General features: G+C 43.2%; 2 protein-coding genes across 2 annotated transcripts in view; one reads left to right on the top strand and one right to left on the bottom strand.

Moving 5' to 3' along the window:
* Positions 1–22,915, bottom strand: part of ppil2 (peptidylprolyl isomerase (cyclophilin)-like 2) — a 39,731-nt gene extending 16,816 nt beyond the window's left edge. The window contains exons 1-13 of the mRNA XM_042099885.1: positions 22,746–22,915; positions 22,279–22,328; positions 21,794–21,839; positions 21,578–21,640; positions 20,469–20,520; positions 16,500–16,551; positions 16,208–16,299; positions 15,991–16,080; positions 14,841–14,916; positions 14,238–14,398; positions 11,359–11,434; positions 10,089–10,195; positions 322–411 (exon numbers count right to left, since the gene is read on the bottom strand). Coding sequence (XP_041955819.1) covers positions 322–411; positions 10,089–10,195; positions 11,359–11,434; positions 14,238–14,398; positions 14,841–14,916; positions 15,991–16,080; positions 16,208–16,299; positions 16,500–16,551; positions 20,469–20,520; positions 21,578–21,640; positions 21,794–21,839; positions 22,279–22,328; positions 22,746–22,777 — 987 coding nt within the window. The 5' untranslated portion in view covers positions 22,778–22,915. The remainder of the gene's footprint in view (positions 1–321; positions 412–10,088; positions 10,196–11,358; positions 11,435–14,237; positions 14,399–14,840; positions 14,917–15,990; positions 16,081–16,207; positions 16,300–16,499; positions 16,552–20,468; positions 20,521–21,577; positions 21,641–21,793; positions 21,840–22,278; positions 22,329–22,745) is intronic.
* Positions 22,916–23,331: 416 nt separating this feature from the next.
* Positions 23,332–27,562, top strand: LOC121715866 (bri3 binding protein). The gene is made up of 3 exons (XM_042101884.1): positions 23,332–23,662; positions 24,052–24,154; positions 24,341–27,562. The coding sequence occupies exons 1-3, from the start codon at positions 23,483–23,485 to the stop codon at positions 24,760–24,762; spliced, it is 705 nt and encodes a 234-aa protein (XP_041957818.1). The 5' UTR covers positions 23,332–23,482; the 3' UTR covers positions 24,763–27,562.

Here is a 27,562-nt window from a genome sequence, read left to right as displayed (position 1 = left end):
AACAAAAGAAACATTGAGGCTAAAGAACTATGTGAATATGAATTGTCTGGCATCAGTGGTTCCTTTGATTGCATCAAATGTTCAGTCATAAATTTCACATCATGTGCGCAGACAAAATGTCTAGTTGTTAGTTGTTGACATTCTCCAACCTCCAAAATGTTTTTAAAGTGCAATGGAAATACTGATTGGAAAAGTATGTGCAATCGGTGTGTCTTACTGACAATGACGGAAGTGATCAGCTTTGAAATGCCTTTTGGGTAAAAGGTCCCGCCCTGCCCTGAGGATGAGGGAGGCACACCGTCAGTCTTTGGTGTGGCTTACCATGAAGTTACGGATGGAGCGGTGGAAGATCGTGTCGTTGTAATAGCCCTTCTTGCACAGCTTGATGAAGTTCTCGCCTGCTTTGGGTACCTAAGCATGACGGAAGCAAACAAATTAAACTTGTACTCTCTATGGACTTTACATCATTGAGATTTATAGACATTCTAATCTAAAGGATCTAAATCAGTGGTCCCCAAACTACGGCCCGCCACCTCATTTTGGGTGGCCCCCCCAAAACATGTCCGTGGTATATAGCATCTGGCCCGCATGGGAGTACGATAGTCAAACCTCCGTAATTTCCCCCATTCATTCTCTATGGCGAGTCTTACAGTACACATGTAATACTCTTTTTGTCCACTATTGGTTGTTTTGGCACTGTTTCGCGTTTGCCATCGAAAACGGAATGAAATGTAGGCCTACCTGCAAACAATGTAAGAGGCCTATGCTGACTGCATCAGTGCTCTAAATCAAGTATTCTAAAAGTGTATCAATTAATTGTTAATAACTAACTAACTTCTATTCAAGTCATATTTCTGGGACTTTCTGGGATAATTATTTCTATTTTTTATTCACTTGTTCAAATGTTCATACAAATTCACAAAGTTCTCATCAGGTGAGTGAAAGTGGTCATTTCAGATTTTTTTGCCAGCACTTCATAAAACTTTTATAGTTTGAGAACTATGAACTATCCTACTAATTATTTGTAGGATATTGCTTGTTCACAACTTGAGCTGTGTATGCAAAGACACAGAGTTCAGAGTTCACACATTTTGAATAAAATACACTTTTGGGACTCCCTGCTAATACTTTTTTTTTTTTAAATGCTATTTTTTTATTAGTATTATTTCATTTGAGCTACATTTTACACTGATATGGCATGATTGCAATATTAACCAAATTTCCCTCACGGAATCAAAAGAGTACATACTATACTATGCATTTCTGTACTCTCAAATTACTTTTGCATTTAAACCATCAAAGTAACCTCTGATTCATGTATGGCAGCTGCTTGTTGTTGTTGTTTATTTTAGCATGTCAAACGTAACCACCACTGCACACTTGAGGGCTTGAAACTCAGGTTGTTTTTTAAGTTAGTGGTTACTTTGAAACACTGACAACTGCCTGGTTGAGGTCTGCTCTGCCTAGCCATGAGTGAGAATGTTGCATGCGTCAGTGGGGGGGGGGGGGGGGACGATGATGAACTCTGTGGCTAGCTGCAGATGAACACTATGCCACCAATTGATTGACACCAACAGCCGATCGGTTTGTTTGTTTGGGTGGGATGAGTGTCCGTCTGACACAGGAGAAGCCAAAAACAAGATGCGGGGGGTTGTATGAGTGAGTGAGAGAGAGAGACAGTTGTCCTCCCTCTGTAGATAAATGCCTCCAGAGGTTAAAGGGCATGACCGTATGTCTGCCTAAACCATGAGCTCTGTTGACACTGCTTCTCAACGACCTGGTCGGCTCACACGGAGATGGCCGAACTCCATGTATGAACATTCATGTTCCTAATCACAGAAACCTCTGGACATCAATAATCCATGAACTCATTCCACCACTCCCAAACCAATGCACCTTTAGGCTGTAATGCCTCCACAAGCCACCCTCTATTCCTCCCGCTCAACTGGATCAATAGGACATGTTTGTGTTTTGCACAAGAGGTCGCCGTCTACACCACCAGCCATCTGGTCCAAACCAGCTGATGAGTTTGTCGGCTCCTCGCTGGCTCTGGGCTGAGCGGCTGCGGAGAGGCGCAAACAGACAGGGCTGGTGACGTGCCGCGCCGCGCCACGGCACCGTTTTTCCAAAACAACTTCCATCTCTCGTAGGGCTCCCCTGCTGAACCACCGGCGAGCTTCTAAAACTGGCGTGCACAATAACACTCGCTTCTGCATGACTGTGCGCAAGTACAGGGATAGAGGTAAAGGGATAGAGAGATTAAGAATGAGAAAGAGAAAAAAAGAGGAACTGGTTAGATTTGGTAACACCTTTTTTTTTTAATCATATGTTCCATAATCTTCAGAATTAGAAAACCCATTAATTTAGAGGAGTTCATCAGAGATGAGAGTGAGAGAGAGACAAGCAGAGGCAGACCGGAAGCAGAACACCTGAAAGCCCCTAATATCGCCCTTTAACTAACCAAACATGCTCAGTCTCTGGTCACTGATTAAAGTCAAACAGTCAACACTGGCAGATAAGAGAAGAAAAAGCAAAATCACAGATCGCTCTGTTTGTTTGAGTACATCATACCGACAAGGCCTTGCTAGAAAAGACAAAACCCTCGGCAAAGAAAATTCTATTACAGACAAATCGCCAAGAACCTGAAAGTGTTTATTTTTCTTCCTCCAATGCAGGGCTTCTTCTCTGAAGAGTTGCCTTATGACTGAGAGTGTGTGTGACAGTGAAATCACAATCATTAATTTGTAAACAGTGGGCCATGAATAGAAGCATGGCTTTCTGTGCGGGAGGGGGGGGAGAGAGAGAGTGGGCAATTTTCTTATCACTGCGACGACTTCTCTTTATCCTGATTTGACAAGGCTGCAGCCAATGAAACGCAGCCAAAATAACCACCTAGTAACCAAGGCCAGGCATTGAGAAGGCTGTCTCCATGCCTGAGAGGCAGGCTTTCTTTCAGCTCTCCTACTATCACCACCCCCCCCCCCCCCCCCCCCAGCCAGCCAGCCGAACCTCCACTCTCTTGTCCAAACACATCCAGCACAGTCGATGCATCCAGGGGTTTTTGTTTGTTTTTATAATCACAGGCCAGAAGTAACTTGCTGAGGGGAGACGAAAGAAAGAAATAAAAAAAAATAAATAAAAAAAAAAATAGAGCTATAATGGGCCTGTTTTGACAAGGGGTGAGGAAAGGGAAACTTTATGAGTAGCCCCGGGGCCCGTGGGGGCCAGGACTTTGTGTGAGTGCACTCACTAAAGAGTTTTGGGGGCCCTCGTCTCTGAGTTTCTCTCTCTCCCTCTCTCTCTCTCTCAGCCCTGAAAGGATTGCTTTCCAGACAGCTCCAGACTATCAAATAACGAAACAAAACATAAACTTCCAACAATACTTCACGTCATGCCATTTACAGATTCATTTAGGCAGGAAATGGAGGAATTTGTAAGTATTGTCCTTGAGAGAGCGAGAGAGCAAAACAAACCCAAAACAAGTGACTTACTCATTGCAGATAAGTGGGGAGGAGTCTGAGGACAAGGGTGTCCCAAGGGTGGATGGGAGTGGAGGGAGTGATAGGTTAGGGTGAGCATGACTGCAGATAGAACAGCAGCTTTCCGTCCAAAGAGAACCAAAGAACCAGAACCTCCCCCCCCCCCCCCCCCCCACCCAACCCCCAGCACAGATACTTTGGCCTTGTTGTTGTTGTTGTTGAGCTGGCACTAAATATAACTTCTGCAAGTTCTCCGTCTATCTGCAGCGCACACAACCATCGTGGACACAGTGCACTTCAGGCCAGGAGGGCTTTAGGAGAGGAGGGTTCTCGGAAGCCAGAGGCCTCATGGGGACGTGCATTACCACAAACAGGGATCCAGTGTGTATGTGAGAGGAATCGGTGATGGGGGGGGGGTGAACGAGAGAGAGAGAAAGAGAAAGAAAGACAGAGAGAAGTTCATCTATATAGGTCACTTCTGCTATCCCATAAATTATACATTGCGCGAGAAGAGCAAGAGATGTCCAGGGAAGCAATTCAGACTGCAAAGCCGCGCAAGAGAGAACATTTCATGTGATGTGTCTTGCCTTCCCCATGACACAAAATACCATCATATGACAGCTATGACCAAAACTGAAACAAACTGAAAAACTAGCCCTCTCTCACAATACCACAGCTGAGACAGACTGCTAATGAAGGCAGGTTGCTGTGCATCACCACAACATTGATAACAAGCTTTTGCAATAATAAAGTGATACCTGACCAGCCACATCCACCATTAAAAAGAAAACACAACTTAGTTTGTTGTGGAAAAACTCAGTGGGCAATATCTGGGGGTGAGGTCCGCATTTCCTTTGCCTTTTCCTAGAACTCCTTTCTATTCCCCACTCTTGTCAAGACGCTGTGCGTCATGCCCATCAACGCCCCTTAGCTGTTCTGAAATCAGCTGAACCTACGGCCTCATGGGGCTTACTATAATAAGACTACTTCTATGAATTTCACCTTGTTTTTATTATTATTATTTTTTTTTTTTTTAAGTTACTTTGACTGTTCTATTTTCTTTAGCTTAAGTTCTTGTATTATTATTTCTTTACTATTTGTATTATTATTACTAGTATGGTTATGGTATTTAGCAGACCTTTTTGTCCAAAGTGACATACAAATAACAACAATACAATAGTTAGATTTAACAGTAAACAATTAAAAAGTTGGTAAGACTACACCAGTAGTAGTAGTAGATTATGATTATTATTGTTTTATCTCTTCATATGTAGGCATTTTGTGTAGTACTAACACTTCATTTTAATGTGTCGCTGTTACAGTGTACCTACCTAATTAGGTACAGTGGTACAACCTGTGTAACAACATGTACTATCAGGTACTATCATTGTACTTGCATTATGTATTTGTGGGTACCTACATATAGTTGTTACACTGTAATACTGAGTGCTTTTACAAAACTTTGCCAATTTGCCTACATTTTCATCAGAGGCAAAGAGCTGACCTGAGACCTGCTGGATGGGGTAAATCTGGTCATGATAGATTTGATATACAAAGCATTCTTAGCTCCAGTCAAGGTCTCATTGTCTTCAGTACATGTAACAGCTGTGCTGCTACAACCTTGTTACTCTTTGATACAGTGGAATAAACCAGTTAATTACTTACATGTGATTGATACAGTGTACCAGTTAATTACTTACATGTACATATGACATGTATGTTATGTCTTCGATGTCTTGGAACAGGTCTACTAATTCACTACATAGTACATATATTAACTGTGTTGGTACACACTTATTGCTCTTTGATACAGTGGCATAAACCCATTAAAATGAAGTGTACCAGTTAAGTACTTACAATTACATATTACATGTATGTTGTGTCATTGGTGTCTTGGAACATGTCTGCCATTACCCTACATACTGTAGTACATGTATCAACTGTGTTGGTACACATTTATTACTCTTTTGATACAGTGGAATAAACCCATTAAAATAAAGTGTACCAGTTAAGTACTTACATCTACATATATACATCCTGTAATTGATGTGTTAAAACGTGTCTGCTGTTACACCACACAGTACATGTGAATTAGTAGACCTGTTCCAGTTTATTCCACTGTACATGTACACTGAAGACAATGAGGCCTTGACTGGAGCTAAGCATGCTTTGTATATCAAATCTATCATGACCCGATTTACCCCATCCAGCAGGTCTAAGGTCAGCTCTTTGCCAATTTGCCTAAATTTTCATCAGAGGCAAAGTTTTGTAAAAGCATTCAGTATTACAATGTAACAACTATATGTAGGTACAATGATAGTACCTGATAGTACATGTTGTTACACAGGTTGTACCACTGTACCTAATTAGGTAAGTACACTGTAACAGCGACACATTAAAATAAAGTGTTACCCAAATACATTTGAATTTAATTGAATTGAACTGCATTGAATTTAATGTGCTATAAAAAATAAAATGACTTGACTGAAAGAAATGACTTGACTGAAGGTTCTAGAACTCTGCCAACATTACCATTTGGAATCTTCTGAACAAGTAGCGCAAAGTAGAACACTGAGGTAGAACACTGTATCAGTTTGACCTGGCTGCACCAGAGATAACATTGAGAGAGCTTTCTGCTGGCAATTCTGCACTTATTCATCAATCATCTGTTTTAGTAATTGTTTAATATTGCTAATCCTGTGTTTACTCATCTATTACTACAAAAGGACAAAGGGGGAGTCTAGTTTAAGCATCTTTAGACCAAATTCAAGCCTATTTCACTAGCTACATATGGAGGTGAGTGGAGAGTTGAGAGAAGGCAGCTGCTTCATGAAAGCCATGAGAGCCATCTTCAACACCATCAGAGACCGGCTCAGACCAAGTAGAACACGACAGAGGACCAAGAATTACAGTATCTGTCGCAACTCTGCCATGGCCAAGATCAAGCCAAGTAAAGAGAAAAACCTGAAGAAGCAACTGACATCTGGGCTGAACACCAAAATGACCAAGAAAAACAACTCAGCTAACGCTAAAACTGCTAACGTGGACACTGCTGACTCTGAGAGAAGGGTGCAGGAAGATGGAGCCCCTGGAGAACTCAATGAAAGGCTGAAGTATTCTCTACAGGCTTTTCAAGAGAGGCCTAAGCCACACTGGGTGCTCCAGAGAGGATGGGGACAAAACACCATGGATGACCTAAACATGGAGGACACTCAGGCCAGAGAGGATTTTCGGCCTACTGAACCAGCAAGTAAAAATGCAAATAGCATAGCCCCTTAAACTACTAATTTATGGCCAAAGTTGATCTTTTATAGGCATAGCATTGGCCATAAACTGCTTATTTATGGCAACAGTTAAACTTTTTCAAACCTTTTCTAACAGGCTGGGTTGTGGCCTATGGCCAGATGTGGCGAGAAATAACGGACCAAGATGGTCCTGTGCTTTGCAGCAACATGCTTATCATTTACTGTAAGTAAATGTTTTAAGTTATTCCGTTACTAGTTACATTTTCAATGGAAATCTTCATTGAAGTTGTCTTGTAGTGTAGGACTAGGCTCAATCCATGTACTCTGGCTCCAGTTACCATTTCCCAGCTGAGTGGGGCCTTGAACACCGGATTGTTAGCAAATGATCATGGGTTCACCTCTAATTTTTAATCAATATCTTGTTAATGCGCCAGGGTGGCTGGGCTTTGTGAGTGTGGACAGGCTGGTAGAGCATGGGGGGCAGCACAGGCCTTATATTATTGTGAACAGCCAAGAAACATCTGCTGTCAATCAACATCTACGGCCCTTCAACTGCTCTGATGCCCTTCAGCTGACCTACATATTACATTATTACATTATTATCATTGCCACTGTTATGCATTACATTGATATCGTTTTTTGATATTACGTTTCTACATCAAATAAACATGTTTACTTATGGATTAAACTATCTTCATGCATGCGTGTGCTTCTATAAAATAGAACTGAGGTACTGAGGAGTAGTTACTTTCTGCTGTTCTGCAGTTCCAACTGAGAATGTGACTTGACTTTTAAAAGCATGGGGAGTTGTTGCAGCGCTAATCCTGCTTAGCAAGGGAACAGCGGCATGTTCAAGGATGGTGGACGTGGCTGTTCAGGACGAGTTAGCTCATCCTACTCTAGAGTCTTACTGGGAATTGGGTCCTACTGTATAGAGAGACAGACAGACAGACACACAAATTAAGTTTGCCACACATAAACATAGCCACTGACTCAAGCGTAGTCTTAAAAGGTGGGAAACCCCTCCCCAGAGGAAACTTGTGTGCCCGCATGACGTTACTTTGATTAGGTAACTTATCTGAATCCGCCTCTCCTTCACGGTTTAGCTCTGGCCTTGGTCAGAAGGCTGGGCAAATGTGAACCACTGCGAGTTGAGGTGATAAACGCTGGGCTCCCGTGACAAAAGGGCATCGTATATCAGCGACCAACAGTGGCGGGCTGGACTGGAGCGGAGCGGATCCGCTATTAAACTCGTGACTTTTACAGGCCCCGGGCCGTCTCCTATCTCCGTAGCAGGGGAGGGTGGTGCGCGCAGAGCGCATCGTGTCGGCAGGAGGTGTTTAAATCACGGCTGGCATCAGCTGCATGGCCGCAGAGAGCCCAGCGTGTTTATTAAAGCGACGAGGGAAGTGGAAATGAAAATGTTCACCCCCACCCCACCCCAGACACCCCTCTGGCCCACACCTCCCCCAGGTCTGTATTTAATGTGGAGAAGTGGTGCGTCAGCAGAAAGACAAGGGTGGGGAGAGCAAGAGCACGAGCCTAATGACATGTCCTACCTGTGAGGCACGTTCAACTTGATTAAATGTCACTTAAAATTCATTAAAAACAGTGACAGATCCCTCCTGCGCAGGATTTTTTATGGCTAAAGTCTGTGCCAAAATCGGTTTTATGGCTAAAGTCTGTGCCAAAATCTGACTTCCCTGTTTGTAAACCATTTGCTGTTCCATTCTGTTACCCTTTGCTATATATTTTTGTGATTGGATGGCTCCTACCTGCAGGCATTTAGTTCCACTGTACTTGCGGTGACAAAACCAAAACAGTACACCTCTACAACGTTCACCACATACATACACTCTAGTTAGATGTCATTTTCCAAGACACCATCATGAATACTCATATCAATCAGATAGATCCAGTTCATGAGGAAGTGCATGTTCATGAGCCAATTATAGCACACAGAGGTCTACAAACCCTGAAGGAAGGTGTTACTTTCACATCTTTAAACACTGCATGGCTCAATTAACAATTCATGAATCTAACTGACAGTAAAAGAAAAACTAAAAACTGAAATGAAATGCAGTGGTTTGAAGCATCTGGACATCACAGCTGGTTATTACAGAAGTGTAATGCTGTATGATGCCTGGCCACGCATTGGGGCAGTTGGCCGTACGTAAACAGTGTCTTCTCCCTTGAAGAAATCTACATGTTCGTCTTGCACCAGCTTCAACTCTTCCATACTGGCTAGCATTGCTACGACTGTTTCTATTGTTTTGTCTCGCTCTAGCACTGCCTCTATTGTTGCAGCTCCATTTCTAACAAACTCCGCACTTCAATGCCAACGCCTTCAGATTGGCCGCGCGCTTCATCTTATGAGGAGGGTCTCCAGACTATAAACCTTTCAAAAGAAAAGCGAGCTGGGGCAACAGGCAGGCGACGCAGGGTGACACCTGCGCATCGCTCGCTCTCATTTCCAGCCGCGGCGAGACGGAGGCGGCGAGGGCCTGTAAATGAGACGGAGGCGGCGAGGGCCTGTAAATGAGACGGAGGCTGTGAGAGAGGAGCGGTCCCTGTGGGAGGACCACAAAGAGGGGAGAGAGAGAGAGAGAGAGAGAGAGAGAGAGAGAGAGAGAGAGAGAGAGAGAGAGAGAGAGAGAGAGAGAGAGAGGTGGGGGGTGATAATAACCACCAAGATGAGTGAGAAAAGAGGAGACGAGATGCACATAGGAGGCGTGTGTGTGTGGTGGGGGGGGGGGGGGGCAACACTCCAAAGAGTTTTAAATCACAGTAGCATCCACAGTGTGTGTGTGTGTTCCAAATTAATTTCTGCCATTAAAAGGCCCTGTGAGATGTGGATATTTTTGTGTACTGGAATGTGAGATTGAGAGGGTGAGCAGACTGTATGTAATGGCTTACATGTCCATCTGTGGTGGATGCGAGACTACTTGACAGCTGATTCCAGGCGTGAACGCAAGAGTCACAGAGCTTAACAGATGCGACTGGTTATATCCATCCCTGTGATTTCCAATTGTGTAATTGGCTTCTGAACAGCATGACTGTTGTGTGTGTTTGTGTACTTCATAAAAGTAATCCTCAAGGATAGCATAGCAATACTGGGAAGTAAAACTCCTTTCTGTTAAGTTAATAACAGCAATATGATCCGTCAGCTGACAGATGATTTGTTGCGGCAATATGAAGGGGCCACTGGGCCATAAGTCCAATGTCCAAGCGTAAGTTACCAGGGGACAAAACCGTAAGACCACTGCCTTGTTTGCACTATGGACAAGCATGAGTACTTAATGCTCTGTGCTGCTGTGCATGTTCAACTATGAGTCAGAAAGTAGGCTTGGCATCTGTTCTGTACCTTATCGCAGTGCAGCTCCAGGTTGATATCGCCCTTGTTGGTGTGCAGACGCACATAGCCCTTCTTCTTCACGTACTGGAAGCGGACCGTATCATCAGCGATGGCATCTGAGGAGGGCAAGGGTGAGGAGGGGAGACATTCAGTTCATGCACTTCCCACACGGTAACAGTCTGAGGGGTGCTATTGCAAAAAAAAAAAAAAACACAACTAGTGCCGCAACCAAACCACAACCATGTGTGTATACACAAAAAACAACCAAATACAAAGAAAAACAGGCACCTCCAATAAGACTAATGGCTAAGCTACACCAGGCATGTAACTGAAGCATTCCGTACGCGTTGCGTCTGGTGCAACAATTAGCTTCCACTATAATCAATGGAAGTAGCTACACCAGATTGACTACAGTAGCTACACCAGATCGTTCGGAAAAAAATAGGCTGTTCTTCTAAAATTGGATTTTACGTGTCATAAACGGAACGCTTCAGTTACGTGCCTGGTGTAGCTTCCCTGTAATAAGTGCATAAAAAATAGATTTAAGAAGATACAATCTCAAAAGGGCTGCTAAGCCTTAGTGTTCTTGTGCAGAGGGCTGTGTTTGCAGCGTACCTGCTACATAGGTAAAAATAAACAAAACAAAAACAGACAAAAAAGCAAACAAACACCACAAATAATACTAGTAAGTACTTATTTATTTAGTAACTACAAAAATAGATTTGAGAAAATACAATTACAACAGGTTGTGGAGATCAGAAGGACCAAAATAAACAAGGAGCCTCATCTACAAAACCTGATTGGGTCCTAAGATGTTTTGGTGTGGTCAAAATTAACCCAAGACAACTGGTGTGAGACTGCAGCTTTATTCACGACGCCGGGAGCATGTTACACACATGAAATGTCAAAGTAACAAGCCCACACATCTGTGGGTGAAGCCAACTCTTATACCTTACCCCCACACCCATGGAAAATCACAAGTTGTCACCCTCCATTAATCACTTAACCATCTGGTATTTTAACAGATAAGACATGTTTACGACCCCCCATCCTGAGGGTTACCCACAGTGAAATGTTTACAACCCCCCCATCCTAGTTCGGTGACACAGGGGTTAATTTAACTAAACATTCCCACATAGGAGTTTCAGAAAACACAAGGGTCAGAGTAAGGAGATGGCAATAATATTTCACTACATGTATATAAAGGTATACTAAACATTCAATGAGAAAAATAAAAAATTATCCCACATTGGTGCGGAGGGCAGTGTTTGCCACGTACCTGCTACATGGGTCGTGGCAGGAGTCATGGCAGTGGAGGTGAAGGAGGCCGACACCCGACCGGTGGAGTAGTGGGCCTGCAGAACGGAGGAGAGACAGAGAAAGGAGAACAAATAATAAAAAAAAGAAGTGTCAGAGAGTGAGTGAGCGTAGGAGTAGGACTGAGAACGAAGAAGTCAGAGACAGACACAAATTAGTTTTCCAATCAAAGTAAACAGCACAGACGATGAAACCACAGGGAGAGGAAGAGCACATGTACAGTGAACACACACACCAAAAGAAGAACTGTGGGAAAAAAGAAATGGTGCCCAAGTGTGAGAGCCATGCAGTGGAAGGGTAGGATATGCCTCCTCTTTTACATGGAACACTACAATAACCCTTACCATCACAAATAACTGCCAAAAATAATGGCCATACTAAGGCAGATATACACAGGGCAACTTTTTGAGCAATGTTGCAGGGCAAGTTTGAAATATAATTTGAAATCCATGGTATTTTTTCCTCTGACTGTTGACTTGTCACCAGCCACTTTTTTACAGTCATCATTGCCTAAGCTCATAGCATCAACATGGAGGGGAGATTCCTGCTTCTCGAGTGTTTTTCGACATCATAGCATCCCCCCTCCCAGCCTCGTGCCTTTTTATCTGAGACGTGTCAGGCTCAGCATGGCGTCCCACACACACACACACACAAGATTTCTTTCAGTCAAGGCTGGTCTGTGCCAAGAAACACACTGCATCTGAGGCAAGTGTGGGGGCGGTGGGTCTGCTTCTCTGACTGCAGTGTGGCTCACTCACAAATCACCCATACACACACACACACACACACACACACTCTCTCTCACTCACACACAGAGACATACACACACACGGCTGTTTCTAGCCTGCCAGGCCGACAAGCTCGATCGCTACCACAGGCCAGGCGGTGCCATCCCACCTCTCCTCTTTCCTCTGGGGCCCCATTGGCCATTGTGTGTACGGCCTGGTTGACCGCAGGCCGTCGGGACATGGGAGGACAGCCATTATGGGCATGTGAATGGCCCCGAGGTGAAGCAGGAAGCGTGATCAGTGGCGTGGCATGAGGTATTGTTTGATGGCTGTTTTTGGATGAGGTAAGATCCGGAGCAGGAAGGGAAGAAAAAGTGTTGGGGTGTCTGTGGTTGGTTGGTGTGTGTGTGTGTATGTATGTGTGTGTGTGTATGTGTGCGTGTGTGTGTGTGTGTATGTATGTGTGTGTGTGTGTATGTGTGCGTGTGTGTGTGTGTCTGTGTGTGTGCGTGTGTGTGTGCGCGTGTGCGCGTGTGTGCGTGTGTGTGCGTGTATGTGTATGTGTGTGTATGTGTGCGTGTGTGTGTGTGTGTGTGTGTGTGTGTGTGCGTGCGCCTGGGTGGCTGCTGTACTTCAGAGTTATTCTTCTTAAAAGGAAAGTATATCTACAGTACCAAAGATTATATCACACGATTGAAGAGGTTTCCACAACATTATTTCTGTGGCTTCCATTCAACTTCTTTTTTTAGGTGTTATGCTGCAGTCCAAATGCACGAGGACAGTGGAAAATATGACTCACAACAAACTCAATGCATTCTGACCAAAACATGGAACGTTTGAAGAAATGGAACACCAGACCATCTCATTTCTTGTCTTTGTAATGGAGTCAATCACAGTGAGCAATTGACATGTTTGATTAGCTCTGTGGCCAGGCCTCACCCTGACCCCTCGGAAACATTCCTGTGTGGACTCTCTGTGGAGGTCCAATCATCTCCTTGCCTTCTCTGTGCTGACCTGGACCTCTTCACTCAACCCTCTGTCCAGGGACACAGGGACACTGACTGATTTCACTGATCAGTCAAATAGTAGGGTGCTAATTTAAGACAGACAATGTGTAAAGTTGAGCAAAATTAACCTAATCCAATTTAAAAACTTGGCAATATCAATTGGCTAATACAGTGAGCTAGATCCCACTTGCCACACGATAACTTTAGCTCATGTACAACACAGTTGGCCAGTCATTTAAATCAGGGGCCGAACAGCGCAGATACACAGCAACATTTTGGAGACTCCTTAACTGCCCCCCCCCCCCCCCACACACACACACACAACTACAATAGCACCTGACCTTAATGCATCTATTCTGAGTCGCTTAGAGTCATTCTCAACTACTCACACTATTTTAGTCACACTAGTAGAGGAGGACACATTAGATTGGGGGTTGGGTTGATGACAGAGGATGAGACACAGGTAGGTAGGTAGGGAGAGAGAGAGAGAGAGAGAGAGAGAGAGAGAGAGAGAGAGAGAGAGAGAGAGAGAGAGAGAGAGAGAGAGCGAGAGAGAGAGAGAGAGAGAGAACAGGAATATAAAGTAAAAGGAGGGAGAGGAAGTGAGGGATACAGAGATGGAAAGCAGAGAAGGGAGTCAGAGCATGACACTGGCTTCCTGATCTCCCTCATCATATCTGTTACTCACTCTCCTCCTTTTACTGGTGATGAGCAAGTCTACTACCCAGGCAGAGGCAGGAGAGGTACAGGAGACACAGTCTAACACCAAGTCCTAACAGGACGCGATGCGAGGGAACATTAGTGATAAAATCTGTTTAATTACATTGTTTTCAATTGGAGTATCCTGACTGCAAGCGGCGCGAGCAGCGCAACGATATGAGAACTTTTGCCGGACGCCCGGTTTCCATTTTCTTTCTGTCGCTCGCGTTTTGAACGAGGAATATGACGCAATAGAAGCGCATATTTAACGGATTCAGTGTAGACAGAGAACATTGACAGTCGCTCGCTCAGATCCTGTTAGGACATAGTGTAAGATAAATAAGGAGGCTGGAGCAGAGAGAGGACTGGAAAGGAGGGGGGGGGGGCTTGAATCGATTCCAACTCACGGCATTGAGCTTGTCAGTCTTCTTGGCCTCGGGCTCCTTCATGGAGGCGGCCAGCAGCTCGTCCCCCTTGTAGTCCCTGTAGAGCTCGGCCAGGGTCTCACGCGTCTCCAGGTTGGTGGTCTTCAGGTGGTAGGCCGGGTCCAGCTTGGCCTTCTCCTCATCTGCAAACACATACACACGCGCACACTTTATTGATCTTGAAAGACATTTCTGCTAATCAGAGTATACTACACTTCTGCCAGATGCAGATGTGTTACCCACTCTATATTTCAAACCTGCTAATAAACATGGCCCCTGAACCTAATGAATGATGACCAGCACCTGGTTCAGCTCACACATGAAAGACAAAACATGGCAGAGCTCACACTTTCTAAAAAACTTTTATTCCAACACATATTCAAATGATATCGCTCCCCATGTAACAGTGAATGGTCAGTAATTAATGTATCAAAGTGGATGACTGCTGTGACAAATGGACCTCGGATCTGAGTTTAGTGGAGGCCAACGCACACGTGGGGCTTCATTGCTGAATCATGGCGCTTTGCTACTCCCGTAAAGTGCTGAAACATCTGGCTAACATATGAAATGAGAAGCAGAACACACCTGGATCAAGGACTTTCAGATTGTTTTTCACGTGGAAAAAGTCGGACACGTTGAACTTATCCAGATTGGTCGGGTCCTGAGGAGACAGGAAGAAAAGAAAGAAGTGTAGCAAAAGGCCAAGCTGCAACAGATTTGAACTAGGATGTGTGGGGGAGAGCAAATGTGCTCTTTTACCTCACACACACACACACACACTTTGTCCTTTTTTCCTTGTGCCTGAACATAGGCACTACATGACAAACCCATTCATTCACACACACACTTTCTACTTCCTAAGTATTCAATCACCCAGTCATGTTTTCATGTCTCACACACACACACACACACCTCTTTCTCATTCTCCCTCCCTCTTCCTCCTACTAAATCTCATGCCTGTCTCTCCCTCTCCCTTTATCAGTTGAATAACTCCCTCCCTCTCTCTTTGTCCATCTCTCCCTTTCTCTCTCACACTCTGTCACTCAGCCTTTCCTCACGCTTTCTTTTTCTCTGGCCATGACCTCCCGGAGCCAGAACCCGATCCAAATGGGTCAGGCCTCGTAATGAGATCACAGTGCTATCTGCCCTCAGTCTCTGACCTCTACCCCACCCCCGCGCGCTCACGACCGCCCGGCCTGCGCGATGGCATGACAACCCGCTGTTATCCAGGGCACTGGGCTACACATGCTCACACTGGCATGACGGACGCATAGCTCTCAAGCCTTTCCACCCGGACCCCACTGGCCTTATCTGTGAGTGTGAGTGTGAGTGTGAGTGTGAGAGAGAGAGAGAGAGGCGCAGGGGTGGGGAGCTAGAAGCCCTCTAGAGCGAGGTTTACGTAATAGAGCAGTTTAAAGCGAATTGCAGACTGTGTGGATGGGGCTCACGGACACCCAATATGCCCTCAAATCCACTAAATATAGCAGGTGACCTGAACTGCTATTGTGATCTATGAACTGTTGACAGTGACCAGGTGCCATTCTCCCGCTGGCAGTGGTTTTGCAGCGCATAACTACAAGTGCAGACCTCGACTGAGGCACTCAACCATGCGGCGCACACGTGGCAGAAACCTGCACATATTTTTAAGTCCACTCCTCTCTCTCTCTCTCTCTCTCTCTCTCTCTCACACATACAAACACACTCTCTCTCTCACCTCACACACACATACACACACCTGTAAGGTGATAAGGTCCTGGCGTGTAAATGGCTCATCAGTAAGAAGATCTTTGAAGGATTTGGTCTTGATGTTGAGCTGCTCCACAGCCTGCAAAGAGCCAACATAAATCATTATCCACACCCAGACACCATACTAATGGCTCATATTAACAGGTCCCTCAAATGGTATATCCACCCAATACTGTATTCATGAGTATTTTCAAAACATGGTTTACCTCATTAGAGTACACATTGCCTGTGACCCTATTGGCAACAATGTGGGAGTTGTTGGTGAAGACGGAGTAGAGGACAGGGCAGTGATATTTGCCTGGAGAGTGGACAGGGATGACCACTGAATACTACATATTATCCCAGACCTCAAAACAATACAACACTTAAACTAAGAAATGCAATGTGAAGAAATGCATTCACACTTAATCTATCAAAGTGTTGTGAAGTCTGAAAAGTCTATAAGGAAGAAAGTGAAGGCAAAGTGTAGAAATCAGTCATGTTGATGAGCATTTGTACCTTCGCTGTTCTTGCTAATGTTCAGCTTCACGAGGTCCTTTGCCTCCAGTTTCTGTTGAGAAACACACACACTCATATCAAGATAGCTGTGGGAACTCCACAAATCAGCAATAACATTTGAAAAAGAAAAAAAAAAAAAAAAAAGGGGGACAGTTGGTGGCTGTTTTAATGAAGCTTAATTGTTTTCTCAGACGGCAGGCTTTTCATTGGCCTCCCTGGAGTCCCGAGGGAGTGGTGTCGCAGTGCGCGCACACAGTGCCCATTCATACGGAGCCCAAATCCCACTGAGGCCTTCCTCAAAGTGACTACACCAACAGCCACCCGATTAGGCCCAGATTAAACTTCTGCAGCCAAGCCCTTATTGAATTACTGTACAGAGGAGCATGGAAAGTATGCCAGCTGCCACAGGGTGCCCTCACTAACAGCTTCTCCTCAGCCAGCCTTCTTAGCTGGATTTGATACAATTCCCTGTATTCTGCACACGTTTGTTATGATGGGTTTAAAACCCTGGCAGAGTTTAGCCTGTAGCCTCAACAAAAGCACTTAGGCTTAAAACTATACTACCTAAAGAAGAAATCTTACGTCACCCATATAAGTGACTTGATTACAGCAAAGCTCTCCTGCTCGTTCATAACGAGGCTGTGACTATACAATATGAGGCATCACAGAGGGAGCTCGCCAACAACACACAAAGCAGACACACCAGCTGCCACTGACTGCTGTACGAGCACCCCTACCCACCAATGACAGCCAGACAGCCGTGCAGTTCAACCAGACCACGGACACAGATGAAGACATGACCTACCCCACCCAGGTGCCCCGGGGCAGTGGCCTGGCCCTTTTTTTCCCCCAGGCGCCCAAGCTACTCCACCAGCTGACGGAGCGACTGGCCGCCTGGCTGACCGGGCCAGCTGATTGAACACGTTTGATTGGGCTAGAAATGGGGCCCACGAGAGACGCCCCGCAGGTCCAGACAGACTGGACCCACACCAAAAACCACTCTGGAGCTCGGGATGGTGGGAGAGCACAGCACGGCACGGCCCAGCGCACACCACAGGGGGGTGGACTGAGCTCGGGGGGGGGGGGGGGGGGGGGTTGTCTGGGATGCAGGGGGTCTGCTGTGCTGCGGACTGACTGGGCCACTGAGAGGCTTTTGAGGGCAGGGGGTCTTGATAAGTTAGCCCCACAAATGAGTTAAATGAATGAGAGGCCAGACATGTGATCAACAAAGGCTGCATTAAGCCTCTGAATTGGTGTTAAACCCTCATAGCGTAAAAAAACCAAACAGTTTATGTATGTTAAAATGCAGGACTTATGTGACAATCCTCTTGCTCCACTTACAAAAAAATGGAGCAAAAACCAACACACAAGATGCTACAAAGGCCCAGACATGCCTATTGTGCCCATGCCCATACCTGTTGTGGCTGGGCATGCATGCATCTATCAATCCATCTATATCCATATCTATATTTATTTATATCATTTGCTCTGCTGAGAGAGTGATTGGCTGCAGCCTGCCTTCTCAAAGTCTGTACACCTCCAGGACCCTGAGGCGGGCAGGAAAGATGGCTGCAGACCCCTCCCACCCTGGACACAGTCTTTTCGAGACACTCCCCTCTGGCAGGAGGCTGCGGTCAATCATGACCAAGACCTCACGTCACAAAAACAGTTTATTTCCCTCTGCAATTGGTCTCCTCAACAAAACATAGCCCCCCTTTCTGCATAGTGTTTTTTTCCCTGCATCTGCACTTTGTCATATTTGTATATGTATAGGCATACCGGTATATTATATCATAATATATTATATCATATTATATTATATATAATATTGTATTTAAATACTTCTTATGTGTCTTGCACGATTTCACCAAGTCAAATTCCTTGTCTTTTCTTTTTCGTGTGGAAATAAAATGATTCTGATTCCTATATCTTTCTCTCTTTACTTGTGCATAATATGCAACTGCTGACTAGACATCCCCTCCATCTCTTAAACAATCATTAGTGTTTTCACTATTCTCAGCAAGAGGGCCCAGCTGAGTAGACAGGCATAAGTGGTCTCCATCCTTCCACTGAGTATGGACATATGAACTGCTTGTTTATACCCCTTGAAAAGATACGTGCAATAACAAACAGAACTGAAAGGATGGCATGAGACGGTCAGATGAGACAGATGTCTGGCTCACAAACACTGAGCACATGACACAGAATCAGAGACATACACATGACACACGTGCACACACACACACACACACACACACACACACACACACACAAATGCACCCTCATGTAGCGTACACTCCCACTACGGGTTGAACAGCAGCCACTTGAACGTTTCTTTGTTTGGAGAGAGTGGGGGGTGTCCTTCCCTGGTCTGAACTGACACTAGTGTGTCCAGTGTGACTGAGTCAGAGCTCCCTATTCTGCAGGCGATCGTGTTTCTGAGACACGCTTGAATGGCAAAACACCACACAGGCTCTGGACAAAAGCGGAGACACTGGCTAAGGCAACGGCTAAGGCAGCCAACATTGAGGGGATGTAGTGCCTGAAATTCAGATCAACTTGAGTGGATGTGCAATTCCAAATGAAACATTTAAAAAAAAAAAAAGCTTGCCCAGTATATAGTGAACTAGGGCAATATGTTAGACAAATCTATACTGACCTATGCTAAGGGGGATAAAGAAATGTATGATGCAACTATATCCTACTGTCACTGTCCAAATAAATAAATAAATAAATAAATAAATAAATAAATACAGTCTAGTTCCACTTCTTTTGTGCTTCAATCAGAACACATAAATTTATGGCTGACCCATTTCTCAGTATGAATCTGGAGATTGTTAAAAAGGTTCATCCCCATATCTGAGAGACTGGCACTGTAGAAATCACACAGACATGCTTAAATGGAACAGGAGTGTTATATAATATGCTGCTCTATTCTCCAAATTTCCAAACAATGATTTTGCCATGGTATATCACCCCCTCTAGTGGATGGGAAGATGAACTGCATTCTCAGTATTTTGTAAGGATGCCATCTTCCACTGAGGATGTGTTGTGTGCTGTAAATGTGCTTATACATGTAACTTTGTATGAAGGATGATGTTATTAACTGTATAAGAGCATGCCACTTGATATGTATGACTACATTATTCCCCGGTTTCTTACACTTCTGTACACCATCCTCTGCTATCTTGGATTTGAATGTATGAAAAGCTTTGTGCTTAATATTACACCAAGATCTCGTATTCCACTGAACCTTGAGTGTCATTCTTACATATTCTCATAATAAGTCGTTTTGCATAAAAGTGTCACCTAAATGAAAAAAATGTAAATGACTAATCTAGTCTCGCACACTCCTACACTTAAAGATGGCTTTCTCCAATCTGCAAATGTGGGGACACCTGCATATTTTAAATGTACCATTCTTGATCAGATAAACCAAGAATGTTCAGCTACTCTATGGGAGTAACAAAAGGATCTAAAGTTTTAAATATCTGTCGAGGAAAGAAGAAAAAAAAAATGGAAGGAATATATCCTGCTCTAAGAAAACGTCCTAAAATCCTGCTGCAGTGGGAAGCAGTGAAAGGGAGTGGCAGTCTCCTTAAATGCCCCTCATAAGAGCATTACACATTAGTTCTGTTATTGAAGTACAATGCTGCCTTCTGCAATTGTTCTTCTTATTTGGAGTGGCAGTCATCAATAATTCCATTCATTCTAGCATTGACAATGGATTACAAAGCACTAAACACACAGGCAGAGTCTGGAGTGTTTGAGTACACCACATATTTTTCATCCAAAGTCCACTTAGAAGGAGTTCATGTACGATTTGGCAGTCATGTCCCTCTATAAACAGTCACATCCGTCCATATTCAACATGTTTCCTTTGAAATTAGAACTTGTATTGGCAGAATTATAAAATATAAACTTGCAGACAAAGTGACAGTCAAAAGATGCTTCATCTAAAAGTCTTACCTCTCCAGAGATAGGGTTTGTACCATACTTCTTTAACCACGGCACTATGCTCCTAAAAAAACACACAAAAAAAAGAATTCTGACGTTTGGATACAGCACATCTCCTTATAGAGGGCAGTCGTGGCCTACTGGTTAGGGCTTCGGGCTTCTCCCCGAGCGCCGCTGTAACAAGGCAGCTCACTGCTCCGGGTTAGTGTGTGCATCACCGCACTGTGTGTTCACTGTGTGTTCTGTGCGTTCACAAATTCACGGATGGGATAAAGGCAGAGACCAACTTCCTTATGTACGCAAGTATACTTGGCCTAAAAAACCTGATTTACATTATAGTGATGCAGGCTGCCCAAACACTGGACCTGTCTGCATAAAAACTGACACTCATGTTAGTGGAAGTGAACTTAAGTAAGTTTGAATGAGCACAAAGAGTGTTTCTCAAACTGTGTGCAGTAGCACAATGGTGTGTTGTGAGGACTGTGCAGATGTGCTGCAGGGAAGGGGGGCGGGGGGTTGGCACAACATAAGCTGTATTCAGAAGTAGCAAAAAGTGTTCAGTGCCATACTGTGTAGATAAAAGGCATTGACAAAACCTGTAAAAATACTTTAACGGATGCCTGACCAGGCCATTTCCGACACTTGGTTTGTGGCCAACGTTTTTCTCTCATAATCTTAGAATATGTCTTTCTGACATTATGGGACAAATACTGGATTTTTTTTGGCAGCGGGGAGCAATAAACAGCAAACTACATTGTGGCTTTTGCATGCTTAATATAGAGCAGGTGGGGTGTGCGGTGAGATTCTCATTGTAAATAGTGTGCTGCAAGAGGGAAAAGGTTGGGAAACACTGTCCTAGAGCATGGGTAGGACTGGATCCCTTCCCTGGGTTATGCTGCTTTATGCAATTATAGTAAGTGTAAGGAAGACTGTGGGAGTAAAACAAAATTTAATATACAGATAAAGATCCCCCAGCCCCCATTCACATAGGAAACTAATACTGAACTAAAATCAGTATCATTGACTTAGACTGTATGTTGTCAAGCCTTATGCAACTGTCGCATGTTTAAAATAAGATAGACTCTTATGCCAGCCTTGGTGTAGGGTCCATAATTACTTACATTAGATCGAAAACAACGCCTTCTTTCGTGCACATGGGATATTCAAATGGCTGGAGAGACAAACTGTTGAGGGAAAGAAAAAAAAAAAAAACTTTAATTCCTGTTTTTATATGTCAGTCATTCTAATGCAAAAGGGAAAGTAGTGATTTCAGGCCATACAAGATTCTGATGTGATTTTCCAACTTTCAAATTATTTTAAATCATATATTCACAAACCTGCAGTGGTCAAAGGGAAGACGTTTGAAGTTGGCCTGTGGAATTACTGGGAAAAGCAATTCAGAAAAGTTAATTTTCAAGTGGGCATTGTAACATCATTAAGAGAACCCTACCCATTCAAACCTCAGTCTGTTTGTGCCTTTACCATCAGGGGGAAAAATACAGAACCATCAAAGCCCAAACTAGGCTAATGAACCAAAGAACAGCTGTATCACACATCACTGCTGTGGAGAAAGGACTGCAGGATATTTGGTTATCTAATAAAGCAATACATTTTTAAAATGCACGTTTTGTGCTTTCAGTTTACCAGGTCATCTAATTGTCAGATGCCACATCACTATATTTGCCTTGATTATCTCGCTTTTTATCTACAGCTGCTGAGAAGTCCGTAGTATAGCCTACCTAACTATGGCAAAATGACTTATGTGTCATTAAGGCTACAACTGTAATGCAAATGTACAAATTTGTAGGTAACGTTATCCTACCTGTTCTTTTCCCTCCATAGAAGTGGGTATACTCCGAACAGGTAATATACCTACAGACAAAATATCCAGCAGTTAAACAACTCTTTAATGCATATCATACACAACATAACCACTATTCTCGCGACATAATACTAAGTTATCGTTACTTACAATCCACCTACACGTTCTTCGTAGCCTTACGCTAAGTTAACGTTAGCTAGCTAACGTAAGTGAACGTATCGCTAGGTTGCTAAAGTTAACAAGCTAACCCTTAAACATTCGTTTTAAATTTGAAGTCGTGGAAACATGCATACTATAGGTTATAGGTAATATGTACAGTTGTAGGTTAAACATCTAACACCTAAAAACTATGTGGGTTAAACATAATCATAGCAACATTTTAAAATGCTAACCAGTTAGCTCTAACCATCTAACTAGCTTGCACATGTTTGACATGTTGGCCAAGAAAAAAGGCTAAATAGACTTACATTTTATCTTTTTGATGTTGCCTTTTCCCCATTTTGATTAACAGGTGGTATACCTACTAACACGGGAAAAATTGTCAATTTACTTGCGTAAATATCACCAGAGAATGTCTGATTACTGACCAGATTGCTACTTCCTAGGGTATTTCCTGTTTCAAGTACAGCTACGGTACGTTTAAGGGGACTGTCCGGTGGGAAGCATGGGCGAACACCGAACACATAGACAGTAAAATATGTTCTTGCAAGAACTTGAAGTAAGCAAGATATGTTTTCATTCTTTGTCTTTTGGCAAGTTGTGTGTAAGAAAGGTCAGCGATACATTGATTTAATTCATCACAAACAAATCCTACCAATGGGATAGAAATGCAGTAGTAAATAGTGTGTAAACAGTGTTAATGTCACATGCACTGTCCGAGAGCGCCGTAGACATCATATTTGGTTTGAGGACGTGTACTGTTTTCGCATGGTTTAATCTCTTAATTATGTGCAAACATCTGTGCCTACAGCATTGTTTGATGTCTGGTGCCAGTTGTGTTATTTCGAGGTAGTGGATTCCAGTTATTTCCGCTAGATGGCAGCTCCGCGGTAAGGCGGTAGTCGATGTGGTCACCTCCCATTTCAAACGGCTTCTTCCGGGGGCACTTGAGATTCTGTAACGTACAGTAAATTATATAAAATCCTGAATTATACCTGTTCATATAAATATATATCTTGTTTGCGAATATTCACTGCATTCAAAGATGGTGGGAGACAAACGACTTCTGATTGTGTTGGTGCTCTCTGCATCCCTTCTTTGCGCTGAATCAGCCAGGAGCAGGAAGGATTCTAGTAACCAGAACAGTTTTAGAAGGGCGGCCAATGGGTTTTATCAAGCCTTGAGCAGCGTTTTTGGAGAGGAGAATATCAGGGGTTTGTACAAGGTTAGTATGGGATTTCCCTAATAACTACCTATTCGGTTTAGGCCAACGTGAAATATGGGATGTCGGGTTTTTAGCATGCCTGCTGCTGCTATCATAGGGCTTAGCGTTAACCGAACGGTGATTGATATGGGAATTCATCTCATCGTTGTGTTATTATCATGCTGTAGTGATATTGAGCTGTAGTGGCTTTATTAAGTAGCCATTAAAATGTAATGACTGCTTCAACAGCCGTGACAAACGTTCAATAGCCGTGGGTCACTCGTATAAATACTGTCCATATGGTTATGTCCTGCTCATGATTCTGTGGGCGTTTGATACTGTCACACAATACAGTTGTATACTGCCACACATTTTTGGCTAGTTATTGACAATTGATCTTTTTTCATTAGTTTTTTTCCAAGACCACGGAGAGATTTGTCCATGGAGTGGATGCCTTCCTAGATACACTGTGGAAAGTTTGGACGGATCTGTTGGATGTCATAGGAATTGATGGTATTGGCTTTGCATTGTGATTTAGTGCAATTTTATTTGAAATTAGACAATTCTTGCATCTTCTTGGTTTGTTTTAATAAAGTATGCAGCTGCATCCTTTGCAACAGTGGCAGGATTCAGTGAAGATTAACTGCTGGTTAATGATATTCAAATAATTCTCTCTCTCTCTCTCCTTCCTCGTTTCAGCATCTAACCTCAGCCATTACTTCAGCCCCACGTCTCTGTCCAACTCTCCAGCTCGAGCTCTCCTCCTAGTTGCTGCAGTGCTACTGGCCTACTGGTTCCTGTCCTTGTTCCTGGGGGGGTTCTTTTACCTGCTGCACGCCATCTTTGGCCGCTTCTTCTGGCTGGCTCGCGTGGCTCTCTTTGCACTCTCTTGCCTTTACATCCTGCAGAAGTTCGAGGGGGATCCTGAGCGTGCGGTGCTGCCCCTCTGCTTCGTGATGGCTGTGTACTTCATGACTGGGCCGGTAGGGGCCTACTGGCGCCGAGGTGGCGGGCCCAGCACCCTGGAAGAGAAGATTGACCACTTGGACACCCAAATTCGTCTCCTAAACATCCGCCTGAGCAGAGTGATTGACAACCTCGAGAGGTCCAGTGAACAGTAAAGCCCCATGGGTCAGTGTTGGGGCCGGGTTGGTGGAGTGGGGCTATTTAGATGAAAGTAGGCGTTGGGATTCTAGAATGCAACTACTAGTATAATTCAAAACCAGGTTTCATGACTTTTGTTTTACTTTCACAGAATCATGTTTTTTTAATGGTCCAATTATGGTTGTGAAACCACACTTGGCTCGAATTCTTCTTAAAACCAGACTGGATTCCAGATGTTTAACTTACTGTATCAAGGCTTATCCATAGAAGCAAAACTAAGCCCCATTAAGCTTAGTAGTGAAAACATGTAGTCTGTTCCTTGTTATGTGTAGGCTGTTGTAGAACTAAATGTGTTTTTGAAGCCATCTCCATTATACAGTAGCAATAGGATTGATTAAGTGAATATATTTGGACCTTTTTTTGTATACTGTGTGAATGTGTTTTGCAGCACAAGACATGCTTTGGAATGATTGTGCTTGTGTGATAGCAAAGGGATTGAATGCTATTGTTTGTTTTGGCTGCTTTCCCAAAAGATAAATGTGTTCAACTTCTTGATTACAGTGTATCAGAAAACTTAGATTGATGTGTTGCTTAGCGTAGTTGTGTGTTAGAAACATGGGGAATAAGAAAATGAAGTTGCCCTCTGGACGTCCAGCAAAGGCATTGTGTTCTCAGGGAGAGAATATGTAAAAACAACCGTCCCACTGAATTATGTAAAGCAACCAGATCACTCCATGTTGTAGGATCTTGTAGGTCAGAATTGTAGTGTTTTTAATTTGAGGTTGGAGACTGAGGTCATAGTTTACTTTTTTAATTTAGTCAAACACAGCAGTACACAGAGTACTATCCTCTTAAATCTACAATAAATGAGGAATACTGTCTGATAGGGATGTTTGTAATAATGTGATATCAGAAGGAACATGTATAATCATTGTGAAAGTTCCACTGATTGTGGAAGGGAATCCAATCTCTTTATTCCTTATATTTTCCCTGCCCTGTGATTGTAAACCTTGAAACATATTTTTTAAACTGAAAATGGATTCATTGATGTTTCTAAGTTTTCTGTAACTGGGATGTACTTACACCTTTTTGACTTGTTTTGATGAATGATACGCACTGAGTAATTATGTATTTGCTTGCCTATCGTAAATGTCACATTCCGAATGGATGAGTTTTCATTGATTCATATGATTTGTTGGTCCACTCCTAGTGATGTTAAATAGCTTGGTTTTCCGGTGTGCTTTTTAATGTGAAACTTGAAATGTTTTTTTTTTTGTCATAGAATTTTGCCGTTTTTGTTTTTTTTCCGCCCCATTGGTTTGTTAGTTCTGCAAAAACCCAGCGGAGGGTTCCCTGGGAACTGAGATTCAGATGTGAATGGCCGTTGCCAGTATTGGGGATTTCACCCCAAAAGTGCCACTGCATCCCATTTCAATGCCAAGACCACGAACCCTGGGATTTCACTAGACCCGCATATTACGTTTGTTTTGTTGTTTGCGTCGCCATGCCTATCATACTCCTGCTGTATGCTAACTTGCTCTTATGTTTTGCGTTGCTGACCTGCCGTATTCTTTCTTCACAACATTGACCAGATTGTATTACATATTGCTATTGCTTCAGAGAGTAGACCATCAGTCAGACTCAAGAAGTACAATGCAGGTATTCCAGTATTCCTCTTGAAGACCAACATACGCACGTGGTATTTATTCATATTGAAAGTCTATGGCTTACATTGTGATTTTTGACGGGATGGCTTCAAATAAAGTATTCAACATATCCTAATGAAGGTATGCAGTTTTGCAAGTAAAAGTTTCAGTAATTTTGCACTGATGTATATAGACCTAGTCAATCATTCTGTCTGATTGAGGAGCACCTGTATAGAAACCTGTGGTCCAATCTGAACAATATCGTTTCAACTGGAGCTGCGTTAGGAACATCCACTTATTCACGACATAGTGATTATTCACTATATACAGTAGTGGACTAAGTAGTGAATGCTAGGGTTTCTAAACACTAGTTATGTAGCTAGGGTTTTTAAACACTAGTTGTTTTATACACACAGACTACTATATAGAAGGTATATTGTACTGTAATGCATACGTTATTTCTCACCCTATAGGCCAAACCTGTCATGCTACAAACATGCATAAAACACTGAGTGAGTTTCTAATGTGTGTTTTCACTTTGGTTTGGGGATGTTAAATCACTGTAATAATTACTTTGTTGAATGACATTGTTATATCCATTTTTCTTTAGCTTCTACTTGAATGTTGTTTTTTTTTGCTGTTGACTCATTGTCTCCCCATGTTTAGTAGATCAGTAAAAATGTAATCTTTTAAGAGTTTAAGGAAGTATGTTACCACTTTGAAAACATGTAGTATCATTTTGAATTATGATTGTAAATACATTTAAATAAATGAAGCAAATGAATATTTACAGATTTATATATAAAAAATATATTATAGTCTGAACATTTCCATCCAATGGCTAATCATCTTTTAAGTTTTTTGGTCCCGATTATGGCAATGAAATCCTGCTTGTCTCAGAATCTGATCATTCATCCATGGGAACGTATTTCTTTTAAATGTACTGCTAGGGGAAAGCTGTTCATGTTATAATGTGTGATTTATATTGCTGACTTAAGGGTCTTTCTCTTAGTTTGTGTGTCTGTTTTTTAAGGGTGGGGGGTGGGGGTAACTACTGCCTGCTGTACTCTTGTTTTGTGAGTTGTGTGTTTTATTTTCTTCTTTTGTGTTGAAGGCTTATGTGCAGCCAAATCAGAGGTCCAACAATTGATTAAATAAACATGTTACTGAA

The sequence above is a fragment of the Alosa sapidissima genome, chromosome 8 (assembly GCF_018492685.1).
Source record: "Alosa sapidissima isolate fAloSap1 chromosome 8, fAloSap1.pri, whole genome shotgun sequence".
Taxonomy (NCBI): Eukaryota; Metazoa; Chordata; class Actinopteri; order Clupeiformes; family Clupeidae; genus Alosa; species Alosa sapidissima.
This window is presented reverse-complemented; position numbering and strand designations above follow the sequence as displayed.

Bases quoted from the DNA above. Each gene is read 5' to 3' on its own strand.
- LOC121715866 (XM_042101884.1), top strand. From the start codon at position 23,483: ATGGTGGGAGACAAACGACTTCTGATTGTGTTGGTGCTCTCTGCATCC. The intron at 23,663-24,051 runs GTTAGTATGGGA...TTTTTTCATTAG, and splicing joins ATATCAGGGGTTTGTACAAG to TTTTTTTCCAAGACCACGGA. The intron at 24,155-24,340 runs GTATTGGCTTTG...TCCTCGTTTCAG, and splicing joins GGATGTCATAGGAATTGATG to CATCTAACCTCAGCCATTAC.